The sequence below is a fragment of the Alternaria dauci genome, chromosome 1, assembly GCF_042100115.1.
Source record: "Alternaria dauci strain A2016 chromosome 1, whole genome shotgun sequence".
Classification (NCBI taxonomy): Eukaryota; Fungi; Ascomycota; class Dothideomycetes; order Pleosporales; family Pleosporaceae; genus Alternaria; species Alternaria dauci.
Genome location: NC_091272.1, coordinates 6297692 through 6316090, shown reverse-complemented (window position 1 = coordinate 6316090; position 18399 = coordinate 6297692). Strand labels below are relative to the sequence as shown.

The 18399-nt window shown below is 52.9% G+C and overlaps 5 protein-coding genes across 5 annotated transcripts; 1 reads left to right on the top strand and 4 right to left on the bottom strand.

Annotated features, from left to right (window-relative positions):
- Positions 1–968: 968 nt before the first annotated feature.
- Positions 969–1707, bottom strand: ACET3X_001959 (uncharacterized protein; the record flags this gene model as incomplete). Its single annotated transcript, XM_069447308.1, has 4 exons — positions 969–1056; positions 1125–1294; positions 1370–1465; positions 1540–1707. 4 exons carry the CDS (start codon positions 1705–1707, stop codon positions 969–971), a joined length of 522 nt encoding a protein of 173 aa, XP_069312201.1.
- A 391-nt stretch (positions 1708–2098) lies between these two features.
- Positions 2099–3259, bottom strand: ACET3X_001958 (uncharacterized protein; the record flags this gene model as incomplete). The annotated part of the gene is made up of 3 exons (XM_069447307.1): positions 2099–2352; positions 2407–2818; positions 2876–3259. The coding sequence occupies 3 exons, from the start codon at positions 3257–3259 to the stop codon at positions 2099–2101; spliced, it is 1050 nt and encodes a 349-aa protein (XP_069312200.1).
- Positions 3260–4059: 800 nt separating this feature from the next.
- On the bottom strand, positions 4060–13703 carry ACET3X_001957 (uncharacterized protein; the record flags this gene model as incomplete). Its single annotated transcript, XM_069447306.1, has 2 exons — positions 4060–6886; positions 6937–13703. 2 exons carry the CDS (start codon positions 13701–13703, stop codon positions 4060–4062), a joined length of 9594 nt encoding a protein of 3197 aa, XP_069312199.1.
- A 711-nt stretch (positions 13704–14414) lies between these two features.
- ACET3X_001956 (uncharacterized protein) lies at positions 14415–15011 on the top strand (the record flags this gene model as incomplete). Its single annotated transcript, XM_069447305.1, has 1 exon — positions 14415–15011. One exon carries the CDS (start codon positions 14415–14417, stop codon positions 15009–15011), a length of 597 nt encoding a protein of 198 aa, XP_069312198.1.
- Positions 15012–16046: 1035 nt separating this feature from the next.
- Positions 16047–18094, bottom strand: ACET3X_001955 (uncharacterized protein; the record flags this gene model as incomplete). Its single annotated transcript, XM_069447303.1, has 3 exons — positions 16047–17244; positions 17292–17927; positions 17982–18094. The coding sequence occupies 3 exons, from the start codon at positions 18092–18094 to the stop codon at positions 16047–16049; spliced, it is 1947 nt and encodes a 648-aa protein (XP_069312197.1).
- Between the last annotated feature and the right edge of the window lie 305 nt (positions 18095–18399).

The following is an 18399-nucleotide window of genomic DNA, read 5'->3' as shown; positions in this document are numbered from 1 at the left end:
CAACGCGATCAACGGGTCCGTCAGACACCGCAGCCTTCTAGACGTCGTGCTGGGTCAAAATCTGTTGGTCCTCTTCCGCCTCCTGCCGACACTGGCAATCCTGTCCGTACAACCAATGCTCTTAACGCTTATGTCGATACGCTGAGGCATAGTGGTGTGAGACGGAAGCCAGGCGAGACTACGCCGCTGACGGCTCTGAATAGTCATCCAGTCGAAGATGTCTTTTTGTTCAACGAGAAGGAGAGCGAAGAGGACTTTCTGCGAAAGACGAGGGGTAGTGCCAGGTCTTCTTCACGGAGAAGCTAGGTGTTTCTCGAGTAATGCTCTTCTCCTTTTTACTTTAATTCCTAACGATTATACGACTTGGTTCTTTCATCCTGTTTGTTCTGGCGTTTCATCAGAGAGCGAGAGACATTACTCCGCAAGGAGGTTATGACGGCTGTCCAACTATTACTACTGATTGAGCAGCGTGGGAGGTTCATCTGAGGCTGCGACTTTGGTCGCATCAATATCCATTCTGCCAGGATAGCAGAAGAGCTGTATCACTAGTCGAACATATCGACATAATACCATCACATCTCCCTGAACCAAAAGCCCCTAAGATGACAAGTGAAGCCCACATGTGTTCCAAGCTATCAATATAAAAAAGACCCTTTGACATAAGACCACACATCTTTGATATAACCCCCATCTACGCCCGCCTATCCCCTCTAAACTGCTCAGCAACCATATCCCCCAACGTCCTCCTCTGCCTCGCCTGCCCATCCTCCGCCAAAATCCCCGTCGCCAATCCCGCGCCACCACCTTCCCTCTCCCTCTCAGCATCCAGCCTCGCTCTCAGCCCCTCAAACCCAGCTTTCTTCTCCTCGCCAACCATCCACCCAGGCACTCTCCACCGGCTTGCTCCAGGCAACACATCTCTCCGGTACGCGGTGCCGACGCCCCACCCCACAGCTGCCGCGAGTAAGCTACCCGGGAATTGACTGAGCGCGAGTTGGAGGGGAGGGAGGTAGGAGAGTGATTTCGAGGTTAGCGTTAGGCTGCGTGACCAGAGCGCTGAGAGGGATTGAGGATTTGATGATGATGGTGATGGTGCACGTGCAGACCACGGCGAGATCTTGTACCGGTATGTATATGGAATCGCGGCGTAGTAGTTTGCGAGGAGGGCGAAGAGGATGGGCGTGGGACCAGCGGGGAGGTAGTTTATTGCGCCCAACGTCAACGGGCGGAGGACAAAGGTTAGGAGGAGAGGAGGCAGGAGGGTCGTGTAAGGGAGGGTTGAGAGGAGGAACGACTGTGGAATATGTTAGTTGGACGTTCATCTGGATTTGCATTTTGAGAGAGAGAAGAGGGTTGATGGGATACGTACAGCAAACTTCCTACTCCCCCATAATCTTTCCACGACGCGCAGTTGGTAAAAGGTTATTACGGCGAAGAGGACTTCGGTCGAGTTTGTGAAGCTCAGCTGTTGGAGAACGTGTCAGCGTCTTCTTCTTCTTCTTCTTCTTCTCATACACTTCTTTTCCACTTTTTACATACCTGCCAAATGGCAAACCTCCAAAACTGCCCATACTGCCAAATATGCGGCACAACCTGGATGTGCAAGTAGTACCTCGAGTCCGTAATGGTAGCCAGTAGCGCGCCAATGACGGTGCCGAAGACGAGGAATTGTGTCACGGGCGCGTTTGTGAAGCCCGAGGAGATCATCGCGTTGAAAGTAGAAGAAGAAGCAGAGGAGAAGTTTTATGCGACTCGCAATGTTCACAGCATGGCAGGTAAAGTGGCCGAAGTAAAAGGTGTTGGGCTGGTGGAAGTGGCCAGCTTGTGAGCGATGACGATGGGAGCATGTGCGCGAAGTGCGGAGCCAAGGGCGGAGGTGCCACAGTTACCATTGGGGCGCGCGAGTCGTACCGGTGGACCATTTTCGCATGCGCAAGACAAGACAAGCAATTGAGTAACTTTATTCCAAGACATGACACGCCATAGCAGGCTACTCTGAACTATATACATGGTGAAAGCACAATCATGGGCTCCTCGCCTGGAACGCCTTTACAGATGAAAGAAATGTTCATCGCTTCAACCAAGCTCTTCTTCACGCTTATTTCTCGCCCCTGTTGTCGCTGCGCGCAGCGCGCTTCTTCTTCTCCGCTTCCGCCTCTTCGTGCTCAGCTAGCCTCTCTTCAGACGAGCCTTCCTCCTTGAATACCTTGGCCCTATCAACAGATCCAGGGATGTGCTCAGGAAGCTCGCTGCGGCCGATAAGGGTAAGGACGATACTGGCACCAACGATCATGGTAAGGACGAAGCGGTACACGGCGTACCAGTTGGGCGTCCAGCCGCGGTATGTTGCGCCTGCATTTGGTGTCAATACAGTTTACGTAGGTAAGGAAAATAGGCAAAACTTACGAGTGTCAACGTAGTACAAGGCAACGAAACCCAAGAACTGCGAAATCAGCGCGCCCTCAACCGGCATGAGCAATGTCGACCAAGCGACCATGGGTGCCACAACACCAATAGCATAACGCCTGTATCCCTGGTAGCCTCCGTAGCCAGCCCACTCAAGTCCCCAGTGAATGGCGCCGAGGAAACTCAGAATGGATGCTCCGTATCCGATTTGGATGGGCTCGATGAGAGTGAGGAGGTAGGCGGCGTTCTTCTCAGAGAAAAGCATGCCAAAGCCAGCGGTGCTGTGGTTGAGTTCCCAGGAGAGGAAAACGGTGGAGATGGAGGTTGCGAGGTAAGGAAGTGTGCCGGCAAGGCCCATGTAGTATGCTTCGCGAGGGACATCAGCAAGGGAAAATGTTTCCTTGATGGTGTGCTGCTGTGTGTTAGCATACCTGGTCCAAAAGGACTATGGAGAGTGTCGTGTGCGTACCACATCGTGCTTCACACCCGCCATCATGTCCACCTCATTCTGCGGTTGCTCTGTACCAATTTCCGAGAACATGGGATGTGTCGTGCTGGTGCTGGACACAGTCTCTGGTGTAGGCTTAATCTTTTCATGTGCATATCTGTCTTCTGCCTTCTTCTGCCCTTCCGTCAACGTCTTATCGGCAAGGCTTCGGCGCAAGATGGCAGAAGCCGGCTTCAGCTGTAATGCAGCCGCCTGTGATATTTGCGGTCTCCTCGCAGCCAAGGAGCCAAATTGTGTCGTCCATTGTAGTTGAGGTGTTGTGCGGGTGAAGCTTGTAGCCGGTCGTGCCGCCTTGGGCGCGGCTACGGACCTGAGCGCGAGGCGCGACGCACCGTTGCGAAGCATATTAGATTATGGGAAAGAGGTAATATCGGGTATGAAAAGCAAGAGAGCGATGCAGAAGCAAAGTTGTAATGTACACACGACAGAAGAGCAGGATATCTGGAGGAGAAGAAACGAGAATCTGACAAGGATGGCGCTCTGCAACTGCAATCACAGCTGCAAGCTTAAGCTTTCCCCCGCAAGTTGACGCGCGACGCCAGTGTGACGTCACGCTGTTTACATCATATCGCCGGCCATGCTTCGGCATCGCGGTCGCATGTGGATCTCAACGGTGCCGTGACCCGTGAATACTTGCAACCACTCTGTCGAAATAAGACAAAATGTGCCTTTGCCCGGTGGGTCTTTCCACACCATCGCGCCGACTCGAATATAGCTCGGCACAGCCTCGCTCCAGCCCGGCCGTATTGATAAGTTGTGGATGCAGCACTATATGACGCAAGCAGTCGTTACGCGTCGATAAAGCTTCGTGGCCTCGTACTTGTATCGCAGGAAGGTTTATATATCAATTCCGTACATGATGATGCTGCGATATGCTCAGAATGGCCATGTTGGAGATACTTAGAGCGGACCCGCTCCCATCACCATTAGGCGACATTATTGTAGGGAAAAAATATTTGGTTCAACATACTAATCACAGAAAGAGTAAACATTACAGGTCGCCCAATCAAAACCAAAAACCCATTCTGAGCCCACGCTATGCCATGTACTCATAAGCCTCGTTGAAGAAATGCTTCTACTCCGCATCCCTCACCATCAAACATCATCGAACACGCCTCCACTCCTAACATCTTCACTCATCCCAATCAACCCTTCGCATTCCACCGATCATTATAAGCATTGACTCCCACAGCAACCTGCCGATAGAACCAATTCCGGCTCCCCTCATCACTCACAGGAATAAACGGCCCATTTGTCCCTCCCTTGAGCGTAATACTCAAACCAGTCCTCTCTTTACTGATTGTCTGCACGTCTTTAAGTGGTACATCCCATTCCGTCTGCAGCTTCTTTGTCCGCACCATCATAAGGCCGTTGTACGTAAGCATGACGAGCATCTCCTTGTTCTGGAGCTCAAGATGCGCAATGTAGTCTTCGTTGAAGTACTTGCCGTTGTCAAGTGTCTTGAGCCAGAACTGACCGAGCGCTTCGCGTTGCGAGTAGGGCCGGACGATGCCGTCGGTGCCGATGAAGCGGGTGAGACGGACGCGGTCGAGGCCTTCTTGGTCGAAGACGGTGGTTGTGTTGCGGACGCCTTCTGCCATGTTGGAAGCAAGGTCGAAGGCGCCAATGGCGGCCTTGGTAGGTACGCCCAACAGTCCTTTGCCAACTCCCTTCACGAAACCGAGAGCGCCTTCCTTCTCCGCACCCTGGATGGGGTGGCGAGCGAGACCACCAAGACCGCTGGCAAGACTGCTGGCAAAGGCATTGCCACCGGACGTGATGCCGTAGAGGGCGTGCTTGGGCCTGTTGCGAGATCGCGACATGCGCCGCTGGTCCTGGAACTCCTTGTCCAGTGTTGCTGCAGACAGTCCCTTTGACATGCTGCCAGTGAATTTGGCCATACTGTCCGAGAACCCGAAGACGGACTTCTTGACGAAGCTCGATGCACCCTTTGCGATACCGATACCAAGATCCTCTGGACGATCCGATTTGACAAGTCCTTGGTACGGCTCGTAGAAAATGTCAGCAACACCAGAGCTGATGTTGTTGAACAGGCCGACTGGGTTACCAAGGAAGTCAGCAGATCCGATGATGACGTGCACTTGTCGCAACGACTCCTGAACGTAGTGGTTCTTGATGTTGTTGATCAGTGCAGTGGTAGAGATACGGGCGTTCTCCAACATCAAGGAGTTGTACCGCACCGGCGCATCGTTGACGTTGCCAATCGACATGGTGAGTACGTTGACAGCGAACATGAACGGGTTGGAAGTGCTCATGGTGTCCTCGGCGTTGATGCGCTCTGTTCGAACGAACGACAAATCGATCTGCATAGGCTGCAGATGGAGCAGCTCAAAGTAGACGTCCTGACCAGATTGCTCTTGTTTGGGCTCTGGTATGCTGAGGTTGTCATCCCACAGCTTGCCCTGCTTCTCCTCGGACCAGGAAGCGCCAGGTATGTTGGCAAAGTCGATCATGGCGAAGATAAAGTCCTCATCAATTTCGATGGTCATTTGCTGGAGGAGGAACGTGAAGTACTTGATGTAAAGCACGCCGTACGAATCGTCCTTGACCTTTGTGACGGTTGTCTGGAAGATAGGATGCGCCTCCATCTCCTTGCCTGTCTTTGGAACGACACTAGGGTAGAAGATGATAGGAAAGATGCCGCCGTACAGCTGGTTGTCAATCTGAATCCACTTGACTTGCATGTTGACCATCTGATAGAGGGGCGAATCGGAGTACTTCAACTCGATGTCGCGGAGTGTAACGTACACTAGCTCCTTCAGGTGACGGTTAACTAGCGATATGCCGATACCAGCAAGTCGTAGCTGCGCCTTGAAAGTGACGTCGGTGTCCATGTCCTTGACTTCAAATCCAGTCGCGGAGGAAGATGTGCTAGCAGACTTTTGCTTGTACATACTCTTAGATGGCTTGTAGTTCGATACCTCGAGAGTTTGCGTGGGACCTGCTGCGACGACGTTCAGATCAATAACCTTCATACCGCCTCGTTCTTGGCCAGGTGGTATCTTGAATGGAATGAGAGGTCCGATCTCAGCAAGCTTGACGTGTCGCTCCCGTCCGTTGGCACTGATGACAATCTCCTTGTTCTTCGCAGCCGGGAAGTCCCACGCATATGGCATGATGCTCCTAGGAGGCAAGCGGTACCTGATTGGTCTAAAGCCAGAACCGCGGTCATCCTCGTCCTCATCCAGATTGGGGTTGGCTTGCCAGTACAAGAACTCCTGGTCGCTCATGTTCTTGAACGAGAATGGCCAATGTTTGTTCTCAACGCTGACGTGACAGAAGATTGTTGCTGCTTCCATCAGAATGTCTACACGAACAAGCTTCTGGCGCTGTCCAGCCTTGGAGAGCTTGACGTGAACATTGCCAACGTTGGAGATGTTGAATGGAGAAGACCATTGGTTGTTAACACCAGGGTAGCAGAGAGACAGTTGGGGCGCTCCGCCCTGTCGTAGCCAGCGAAGAGGGAAAAGCTCTCCATCTTTCACCGTCATCCAGTCAGATTGACCAGGCTCACGGATAAGTAACTCTTCCTTCATCTTGTTCTTGACGATGAAGCGAGGTGCAATGGAAACGGTCTTGGTCAAGTTGTACTTGCCCTCACCCTCAGAAACTGAGACACCCAGGTGCATGTCAGAGCGTGCCTTGTTCGAAGGCAACGCTACTGTGTATGTGCTACCAATCGCATCGAAACTCTGGGGTTTACTCCAGTTGGAATCGCCGACTTTGATAAGAGCTCGGTTCTTCTTGTTCTCGGTTGGATAAGAGAACATCACCGGCAAAGCCTTGCCGGCATCCTGTTGGTTGTCTGTGACGACACCTTGTCCGGCAGCAGCCCTAGCTTGGCCCATGAGCTGCTGAGCGCGAACATCGAGTTGAAGGCCGGTACGGTTGAGGATGATGTAGGGACTGTAGATTGCTACCTTGAAAGCGCCACCGCCATCAGGGAAGTTGCTAGAGACTGTTAGTACTTTTGAATCTACATGGTATGTTAGTATACTTACAAGAAATGCATGTTGAGGTGCAGAGTCGTGTCATTGTTGTCCTTGACCTCCAGCGTTTTCTCCCTTCTAAAACTCTCGCGATCGGTTGAGTTAATGATGCCGAACTTGCTTGGCTTGAAGGGCCCATCCTGCATCTCTACGCTGATGAGAAGAAGATGCGAGAGCTCCACAACGTGTACCGGGCTGATGCCACCTTTCCTAAGGAAGTTTGTCCAATCCTTCTTCGTGTTGCTGTCATAGATTCTATACTTGAAGTCGTACGGAAGGAGGTTGTGAACTTCGACGGGCGCTTGGAGGCGAAGTCGCATGTAAGGGTACACACCAGTCAAGGGGTCTTTCTTGTCGTAGGCCGCATGCAGCTGGAAGTAGAATGGTGGAGATTGGTCGTCTTGTTCGCCACGGCAGGTAATAGTCCTTGTAGGACGCTTGAGCAAGTCTTTCCAGAACAAGCGCTCATTAGACCAAGCATAGCCGAAGCCTTGGTCTGGGCGGATGACGATTGAGTGCATGTGGCAGGCGCCCACAGGTGCTGGTCGAGCATCTCCAGGGGCGATCTTATCGATCTTGAGAAGATGGCCATCTTCTGGGCTGTACATACCGAGCTCGATCGGAATCTGCGTGTTGTTCTCTACCAACAGCGGGGAGCGAATGGTAATGTTCTTGATGTTGTCGGCACCAAGTTTTACATCGATCAACAGACGGTGCTGAACGCGATCTTGCTTAGGCTTGAGGTTGTACAGGAACTCACCCTCTCGATGAACGGGTACGCGAGTGAGCGTGTCGAAGCCGCTGCCCTGCAGTTTGATACCAAGCATGCCCGTTGCACCATCTGTGGAAAGCGACTCTCTTGTCGACATGGGGTCTTCAAATCGCCAAGGCTGCTCTTCTCCGTCTTCGAGCTTAGCTGCAAATCCTTCTTGCTCCTTGCCCTCAGCCCAGACATCGAGACTGAAGCCCGTGTAGTTGCGTACGCGGTACGGAGCATCGCTACCACGTGGCTTCGATAGAATGTCATCTTCGCTTGTAAGGAAGTCGAATGACTTAGAGCCTAGTGCAATGGTGGCGGCTGTCACTGTGAGCTCCATAGACTTGCGGGAGTAGATATCAACGGATAGCTTGCCAAGATTCTGGTCCTTGGACATGTGGAAACCGACGCTCCAGGGCTCGATCAGAGGCTCCCAGGCAGATTTGGAGAAGTTGTACACATTGATCAGAGTATCGAGCGAGGTGTCAGCGACCATCGCTCCTGACCAGTCTCGTACGTCGACACCAAACTTCTTCACGCGCCAATCGAGCATGGGCATCTCATGTACATCGCCGATCAGAACAACGCGTATACCTTCAAAGCTAACATGAAGCTCTTCTCGCTTGAGCACAGCAGAAGAAGTAGGTGCTTGCTGCTGCGCGACTTGTTTTCCAGATCGTGCCGTGGTTGCAAGAGACTTGGTTCGGGTCTTCTGACTGACCGCCTTGCCTGCGTGTGAAGTGCCTTTCTTTGATGGCGTACTCGACTTTAGTTGCTTGGCCTCTGCGGAGGGCATGGCCTTCTCAGCAGGTGCTGCCATCGCCGACGCTCTGTTCACAATCTGCATTGCCAACAGGATATCGCGCAGCGACAAGCGAAGCACGAGAGGCTCGATATCGACGGTTATGCTCATCATCGAGGACTTTGAGCCTTGGTTCCTTATATCCAGAGCTGTTTGGATGCTGAAGTCGTCGAGAATGCGCATGCGGTTGGTCTCAAAACGATCCATACGGCACAAGAACATGCCAACCTTGTCGACCTGTAATGTCATCGCTTGTTGCTTGGATACAAGCACCTGCTTCGTACCAAGTACAATAGCTTCTGAGCTGGCCAGAGCTGGGTTTGCGATAAGCACAACCTGAGCATCTACCAAGTTGACACGGAACGACACGTTCATGCCGTTGTCAGTAGACTCTTTAGCAGGCTCTGGTTGTTCCAGTGTCCGAGAGCCATCGGGTGACATGATATCGTCGTTATCACTGTCAGTCTCATCCTGTTCGACGGGCACCTCTTCAATGGCCAGAGGCTCATTAGTGGCAAGACCTGCATTTGCGAATGCCTGTAGAGCGAAAAGGTAGTCCAGTGCAAGAATGATCCTTGGACTATCGATAGTAAGAAGCGCGATCATGTTGCGCTCTTGTCCGCCCGAGATGGACACACTAGCCATGAACTGCTGTTTGACATCGTTGTTGATAAGCGACATGATCTTGCGGAACTTGTTCGTTCCTTGTGTGCGACTGTCTCGGATCGTGAATGATTGCACGACTAGCTCAGCCTCCATTGCTCCATCGCTGATCATGCGGACCTTGACGTTGGTGTCGTTGAGGGAGAATTTCGACAGGCTAGCGGCCTCGACATCGCCTACGGGCTCACCATCCTCTGACTTGACAAGCTCTAAGCCAATGGTGCCGACTTTGAAGACAAAGTCCAGCTTCGTCCACTTGCTGTCGTCACCGGTCTGCAGTTCAGGTCCCTGTGAAGTGACTACATCCTTGGAAGGCTCCTTTGCCCCATCATCCTTGTCGGTCAATCGTCGTGCAGGTCCTGTCGTCTCTTTGGGTAGTTCGGCCTGCACGTCTTGTTCGATAGCGTCCGACTCGGTGGCAAACGCTGCGGGTATCGAGCGCGATAGTTCCAGCGCAAACTTCATCTGCTCCGGCGTGAGTTGTAAGTTGATATCCGACATGTTGCCGTCAATCTCGAGATCTGGGCGCTGCTGTCCTGCTTTATGCTCAACCATGGTGATATTGAAGTCGAGATCGACCTTGTCAATCAGTTGCAGTTCTTCTGAACGGTTTTCATCGTAGTGAAGCTTCGACGTAAGCTTGATGTTGCGGATGCCGGCCGAAAGCTTGTTCGCAGTCTCCGCGCCCTTGGAGTCATCGAGAGGCACGAAGCTGTTCTTGGCGTAGATCTCTCCCAGGTTTGCAGTAAGAGTGTCGCGATCTGGTTTATCGGACACTACCATACGTGGGAAAACAACAATAGGCGTGGCGATTGTGATGTCGAAATGGAACTTGGTAGCTCGTTGCTGGACCTGTGTTGCCTGGTTTGCCGCAGCCTGACGAGCTGCGTTGAAAATGGCCTGCATCTTACCGAACTTGACAGCAAACTCCATGATCTTACGGAAAGGCTCTGTGAGAAAGTTGATCTTGATAGAGCCTGTTTTCAGCGCGACAGCCATGTCGTACCCAGGATAGCTCTCCGCATCAGAATCGAAGGTCTCGTAGCTGAAATCAGCCAGGTTCTTGCCCTCGATAGTGACCAACTGGCGCAGCGATGATTCTTCGGAGACACCTTGGTTGATATCATCAATGAGCGACAGATTTCCCAGACGTCCACCAATGCGCATCGTCTTGCCACTGAGGAATATGCCAACATCTCCAGAGTTCAAACTGAGTGTAGCCAGGCGAATGCCGTCGTTGTTCAGAACAACAGCAATTCGCTTGAGTTCTGCTCGAATGCGTATCTTGTCGGGTTCTGCTTGTGTCTGAGTAGCAACCGGCTGCTGTTCTTCCTTGTCGGTTATCTGGGCTTGCTGGTTTTGCGGTTGACCCGGATTGGTGAAGGTATCGAGGACAAAGTCCAACAACGTGAGCAACGTCCGCCTGGTTACTATCAGGTTGATCGTTGACACAGCCACATCCAAGTTGGTAGCAATGCCCTCGTACTTGGTCTGGAACTCTGGTGACTCCTTGTTCACTTTGACGAACTTGAGTGAGAACAGATCCTTCTGTTCGTCCGCTGACACATCCTCCGAAGAGATGATGTTCTTGAACTCAGGGAGAGTAGACTCCTCGACGTGGTCTTCAACAGCCAAGCTCTTCAGGCGCACATCGGCAGCCATCTCGTAAGCCTCCTGGTAGAAGTCGAGATCGAAGCTCTCGGCAATAAGCTCAACCAACAGTTGGTCAGATTTCCTGCCTTCTGGATCTGCCCTGTATAGCGAACCCTGAAGTTTGTCGACCGTAAACTTGAATTCGAAGTTGCGCTGGTGCAAATGTGCCTCTTTCTTGTCGTCCCGGATCTCTGGGGCGTCCGAGAATTTCTCGTCCTTCTCCCCGTCGTGACCCTCTTCTTCCATGACAAGCTCATGCTCTTGCGCAGAAAACGCAAACGACTTTGAGCGCGGCCGCCCAAGAGGATCCGAATCAGCCTTGGCGTCGCCTGGGGGCTTTAGATTCGCTGGGCCCTTTGCGCCGTCGACTACTTGTTTGCTAGGTCCATCGTTGTCGAACTTTGGAATAGCCACGTCAATCAACTTCATCAGGTTCTTGTATTTAGAATCCGATACCAAGGCGTGGAGCACTGGCAGATTTCCAGAGACACGGAACTTGGTAAGGTCTGACGCCTTAGGGACGATGCATATCTCAATCTTGAAGTCCATGTTGATCCGGTCAACGATGTGGTAATTCTTCAAGCTAGAATCTTCGTCGAGCTGTGCGCGGGTCTCTTCGATAGATGGTCCTATGAGTACCTGTGTCGAGTGGAGCTTCAGATTGAACTTGTCGTACATGAGCTTCTCCAGTTTGCGGAAGTCTTCGTCGGTGTACTGCTGTTTTTGCTTTGCCTGAATATCACGAAGAGTGTCCTTGTCAACCAGTTCGCTCGTTACGCTCACGTGACCAGCATCGACAATGAGACAGTTGCTTGACTTCTTTGTGACAGAATCTGGCACGATGATGAGCGGTGCTTGGAGATCGAGTTGGGCGTTGATGGTCTTGTGTTCGGTAAGGGCGAACTCCAGACCTGCGCGTGTTTGTTGCCGAATGCCTTCAACAGTCGCTCCAGCGGTCTCCATGAGCGCGCCAATAGACTCCATGTGTCTCTCTGGGGGCTTGAAGAATTTCACTACCTCGACTACGAATCTGGGGTTGTAGACGAACTCCATGCCCTTCAGCTTCATGGTCAGGTTTGTGTCGGCTGCTCCATCGAGTGGGTTGTTCTCGAACGTGAGGAAGAAGAATGGGTCTTCTTTCTCCTCACCATCCTCCTCATCATCTTCGTCCTTGGGCGACTCATCATCATTAAGCTCTTCAATGCGCTTGTCGTCTGGAACAGGCGGTGCATCCTTGACAGTGATGATTTGAGGGAAGAGACTGCCCTCTGTGGTACCGTCGTATAGGCGCATACCTTCAAGCGCGACTTTGACGAACATGGAATCTGTACGTTGCAAGAATTGAGTACTGAAGGAGTCAAAGAGCAGCCGGAGGATCTCATTCGACTTGCCGTGGGGATCGCGCTTGAGTGTGAAGCTGCCGGTTCGCAGGCTCATGTTGACCTCTAGCTTGACGTATTCGCGAGGCATATCTACCGACTCGGTAATGGCCTTCTTCTCGTCCCAGTCGATGGCGTCGTACAGTTCCTTCCTTTGTTGTTCGCTCATCTCAGTGACCTCGTCGTGGTGCTCTTCCTTTTTGCTGCCCCATACCCAAGAAGACCATGTTTGCTTGGGCGGCGGTTTCGGCATAGCAACACTCTCCTTGCGCAGTTGATTCCGTGCCAAAGAGCGCCAGAACCGGAGGTCCTCGTACTTTAGCTTCCGTTCGAGCTTATCTAAATCTTCGGCTTCGGTAGCATCGAGCTTTTCTTCGCGCTTCTTCTTCTTGAAAAGCTCAATGTATCGTATACGGTCGTCACGGCGCTCTTTGAAGTAATCCCAGCTCCATTGACGGTTCCTCTCATGGATCTTGTCAAGTACAGCCTTACCGGCAAACCGAAGCCAGCCAGCAGGATCCTCTTTGGGGGATGACTTTGGCTGCAGCTTCTTGTACTCTTGATGGCGGATGAAGTAGTGGAATAGATCGACCAGCATGAGCGCATCGCGGTACTGGTCCTCGTCAATGATGAAACCAAGCTCGTCGAACAACAGTCGAGCCTTCATCTTAGCCACATCCGTTTTGCCGGTCTTGTCCATCTCTAGGCCAGCGCGACCACTGATGGGCTTGAGGATAAACTGGTGATCGCCCAGATCTGGGTTCTCGCCTCTGGCAATCATGCCCTTGGCGCGTTCGATGAAGTCTGCTCGATCGATTTGCTGCTCATCTCTGCTCTGGCTGCCCTTGCCGGTGCCAATCAGCTCGGCGTCTGTGTCCCAGTATACCGCCAACGAGCCCAGCGTGGCCAGCTTGTGTGTCGAGGCCGATGTGCCTTGGATGAAGGTGGGCTTCCAGTTCTCGTCAGTGCTGATAGCGCTGAAGTCTGCGAGGGTGACACCAAGGGCGAAAGGGTGTCCGGGGTCGGCGATGGAGTCTTCGTATCGGATGTGGATGTTCTTGACAGTGACCTGAACATTGTCGACGATTGCCGTAATCAAGCTCGCCGTGAAGCTCTGGTTTTTCTGCTGCTCTTCTGCGCTCATGCCTTCAGTATTGCGCTCCTTCAGCAGCTCCGCACTGTCGAGCTTCTCCATCTTGACGGCATGTGCACGCTTCTCCTCCTCTTCGGCGTCGTAGTCTGCATCTTCCTTGGGCGCCGCGAGCAGGAAAACATCTTCAATGTTGACCTTGAGCGGCTTCCCTCGTAGATTCGACCAGGGTATGGATAGTGTGAGCGAGCCAAGATGTCCTTCGACGACGTTCAGTGGTAGGCGTAGCTGGTCGAGGGCTTCGCGACGGAGTTCGAGATCTCGCAGCTTGACGTCGCCAGACCAGATGCCGACGTTTAATTGCTTTGGATCGAAGTTCTGGACATACATGCCCAAGAACCGATTGAGCAGTGTTGACACTAGTCCCTCGAGCATGGTGGCGGTGGGTGACGGTTAGCCAGGCCGGGCGTCGAAGGGTAGGTAGGTAGGTAGGGGGGTGGGGTATAGGGTATGTCGGAGTCGGAGGGGGATCGTTATGTCGTAGAACTGCGTGGAGTCATAGGGAACGGCCGTCAACGGGTAGCTGCCACGATTGGGGGTGGTAGTGGTAGGTAAACACAAGGTGGGGCGGCCAAGGCACAGTTGTAGGTGTTGTGCTGTGTCGAATATTACCGAGGCGGCGATGCAAACAGGCCGCAGGGAGTGTGGAGAATAGAATACAAACGCAAAGACGGCAGACTGTACAGCGACACACCAGGGATTAACCGACGCACAGGACGCGTACAGGCGGAGGGTAAGTGATCTCCAAGGCAGCTGCAAGTGCGATGCATGACGTAGCGGATAGGTAGTCTTCCCGCTCACGTGTGCGGGCCGTCTCATGTGTGATTCGCCGGAAGTGTCTTCTCCAGTGCGCATTTCTTGAATTTCTGCCCACGTCTCCAAGCCCCCGCGGATCCATCCAGGCCTGCATACCAGCATACCAGCCTTGGCCCATTCTTCAGTGGCTGCCCGCAGCACATTGGCCAGAACTTTGTCGCGAATTCGGCTTCCCATAATTTAAGCTATACTCCAGCCTCAGTCACCACAGCGGAGCTCCCGAGCAGCGCGTCCTTTATACCACGCCCCGAGCCCTTTACACATCTCACAATGGTCTGGCCCTTTTCGAGCTCAGGCGCAGATGCCTCTACAAAGCAACAATCACAACCACAGACCATATCCACCACCACAGCTCCCGTGCAGAAACCCAGCGATGCGCCGACACAGACCATAGAGCATCAGCCTCCCTCCGCTCCCCACGACCCCGACTTCTACGCCGCCCACCCACACCTCGCGCCGCCCTCCTTCTCCACAAACAGCACATCGTCGCCATCCACCTCACAAAACACATCCGCTCCCGACGCCCCCGAAGAATTCGATCCATCCCTCCCACGCTCCATGTCCTGCCGCGCCGCCTTCGACAGCGCCTTCTACTGCTCCTCACTGGGCGGCCACTTCAACGACATATACCGGTACGGACAGCTACGGTCCTGCTCCGACCACTGGAACGATTTCTGGTTCTGCATGCGCACCAAGAACAGCTATAGCGGACAGGACGTCAAGGAAAGGATGATCCAGGATCGCTATCGAGAGAAGGAGGAGAGGGTACGGAGTGGCCCGAATAGCGAGGATGTTTGGAGGAAGAGGAGGCCCGGTGAGGAGGTCAAGGGGGCGTTTAGTAGGAGTGCAGAGGAGCTGGAGCAGTAGGGAGGGACAGTGGAGGTGTACGATATTGGTCCAAGGGAGCGGATGAATGACAGAAGTATGACATGTGTCAATCAGACTTTAAAGATGGGTTCTGAACAGACACGTGCAGACCATTGGCACGCGAGCGCTTGGCATACATCAAGAACGTTGTCTTGTCAGGCTGCAGAGATACTCAGATACCGTGAGTGTCTACGGGGCCTTCGATGCATTCGCTGAAGGTAGGGAAGACCTTCATGGTAGGTTAGAGTTGTTGCGCAAGTCGCGACATGTACATTAGTCATGATACCCTCAGATAGCATAGCATCAAGCATCTATACACATTGTTGCTACTCTACATCCAAGTCCTTGAACATGTCGCACCATAAGGTACCCTAAAGGTGTACACCAAGTTTGACCTAGACTCTCGACATGGCAATATGCATGTTGTATGCTGCAACGTGTGAGCACGGTATCTTTGGTGACAGTTATGACAGCGGAAACAATCATCAGTATACTCCATCCTGAAGGTATACACTGGCTTCTGTAGCACCTATCTCAACCCTAAGACGCCCTGTATACCTTTAGCGTGAGCTTCCAAGTCAAGACATATCTGGAGTGAGCACTCAATCGCGAAGGGGTCCACGTCTTCCAAGATATGCTAAACTTCACTCTGAAGGTATACGCCAACTTCTCCATCGTCTCTTTTAAATCTAAGACACCCTGTATACCTTCAGAGTTAAGTTTCGATGCAAGGCATATTCTGGAAGACTGGACACTTTCAAACATCACAAAGCAAGTCAAGACAAGTATTTGAAGTATTCTCTCAATTCTCTACATAGGATATAGAACTATCCCACTATTAGAGTACATGCTGACACCACCTAACTTTTCCTCCCAATCGTTGATCGTAATTCATCCGATGCATAAGAAGAAACCATGAAACTGGCTCAATTAGTTGGCCGTGAAACTCCGTGAACTACCACCCATGGAAAAGAAGTCTATGCTTGAAGATGCACAAGGAAAGGAAGACGAAGAGACTGCAGTGAAGCGATCCGCTTAGTCGACCTCCTCGACGGTAGGGCCATCATCGCCGCCGGCACCACCAGGGGCACCGCCGCCGGGCATACCACCACCGGGCATACCGCCGGGCATGCCACCCTCACCGCCAGCTCCGTAGAACTTCATCATGATGGGGTTGGCGACACCCTCAAGCTCCTTCTGCTGGGACTCGTACTCATCCTTGGTGGCGGTCTGGTTGTCGTCCAACCACTGGACGGTCTTGTCGATCTCGGCAGTGAGCTTCTGCTTGTCGCCGGCATCAAGCTTCTCATCGACCTTGGAGTCGGAGAGGGTGTTGCGGAGCGAGTAGGCGTAGGACTCGAGGGCGTTCTTAGCAGAGATACGGGCAGCCTCTGCCTCATCCTCAGCCTTGTACTTCTCGGCCTCAGCCAACATGCGCTCAATCTCCTCCTTGGACAGACGGCCCTTGTCGTTGGTGATGACAATCTTGTTGGTCTTTCCGGTACCCTTCTCAAGGGCGGAGACGTTGATGATACCGTTGGCGTCAACATCGAAGGTGACCTCGATCTGAGGAACACCACGAGGAGCAGGTGGGATACCGGTAAGCTCGAACTTTCCGAGCAGGTTGTTGTCCTTAGTACGGGCACGCTCACCCTCGTAGACCTGGATGAGCACACCGGGCTGGTTGTCGCTGAAGGTGGAGAAGACCTCTGACTTCTTAGTGGGGATGGTGGTGTTGCGCTTGATGAGAGCAGTCATGACACCACCAGCGGTCTCGATACCGATGGAAAGCGGCGCGACGTCGAGAAGCAGGATCTCGGAGGTGGACTTGGAAGATGTGTCACCAGACAGGATGGCAGCCTGGACGGCAGCACCGTAGGCGACAGCCTCGTCGGGGTTGATGGACTTGTTGGGCTCCTTGCCGTTGAAGAAGTCGGAGACCATCTTCTGGACCTTGGGGATACGGGTGGATCCACCGACCAAGACGATCTCGTGGACGGAGGACTTGTCGATCTTAGCATCGCGGAGGACACGCTCGACGGGCTCCATGGTGGAGCGGAAGAGGTCCTGGCAGAGCTCTTCGAAACGAGCGCGGGTGATGCTGGTGTAGAAGTCGATACCCTCGTACAGAGAGTCGATCTCGATGGAGGTCTGAGCGGAGGAGGACAGGGTGCGCTTGGCCCTCTCGCAGGCAGTGCGGAGACGACGTAGAGCGCGGGCGTTGGAAGTCAAACTTTTTAACGTCAGTGTATGCTTCAAACCTAGTTTTGGGCGACTTACTCTTTCTTGTGCTTCCTCTTGAATTCGTTTGTGAAGTGGTTGACGAGACGGTTGTCAAAGTCCTCACCACCCAAGTGGGTGTCTCCGGCAGTGGACTTGACCTCGAAGATACCCTCCTCAATAGTCAAGAGGGAGACATCGAAAGTACCACCACCCAAGTCGAAGATGAGGACGTTGCGCTCACCCTCGGTCTTCTTGTCCAGACCGTAGGCAATGGCAGCGGCAGTAGGCTCGTTGATGATACGGAGGACGTTGAGGCCGGCAATGAGACCAGCATCCTTGGTAGCCTGACGTTGCGAGTCGTTGAAGTATGCGGGAACAGTGACGACGGCGTTGTTAACAGTGCCACCGAGGTAGGACTCGGCAGTTTCCCTCATCTTGGTCAGGACCATGGATGAGATCTCCTCGGGTGTGAAAGTCTTCTCCTCGCCCTTGAACTCGACCTGGATGACGGGCTTGCCGCCCTTGTCGATGACCTTGAAGGGGAAGTGCTTCATGTCGGCCTGGACCTCAGCGTCGGCAAACTTGCGACCGATGAGGCGCTTTGCGTCGAAGACGGTGTTGACGGGGTTCATGGCGACTTGGTTCTTTGCGGAGTCACCAATGAGACGCTCAGTGTCGGTGAAGGCAACGAACCTGGGCAAGTTAGTACATGGTTCTTTGTTACATATGAGCAGTTGGATGACTTACGAAGGTGTTGTCCGGTTACCCTGGTCGTTGGCGATAATCTCAATGCGGTCATCACGGAAGATACCTACGCAAGAGTAGGTAGTTCCTAGATCGATACCAATCGCGGGTGCCATGATGTCGATGTGTGTGTGGTGGGGTATCAAAGGTACAAAAAGCTCAGAAAATGCTCACAAGTCGGCGACTTATAAAAGTGAGGCTTTCGCGGTGAGTTATTGTTTGTGATGTGAAGTGAAGAGGAAACAGTCCCAAGGCGCGGGCAGACGAAGTTTTTGTATCGCTGGATGCGTGGTGTTTCTACAGAATTCCAGCGCCTTCGACGTGCCAAGCAACCAACCAGAACCTTCCCGCAAGCTCGCGCAAGCTCTGCGACCCACTAGAAACAGCTGCCTCGCTCGCTTTCCGGGGGCAAATGCCTAGT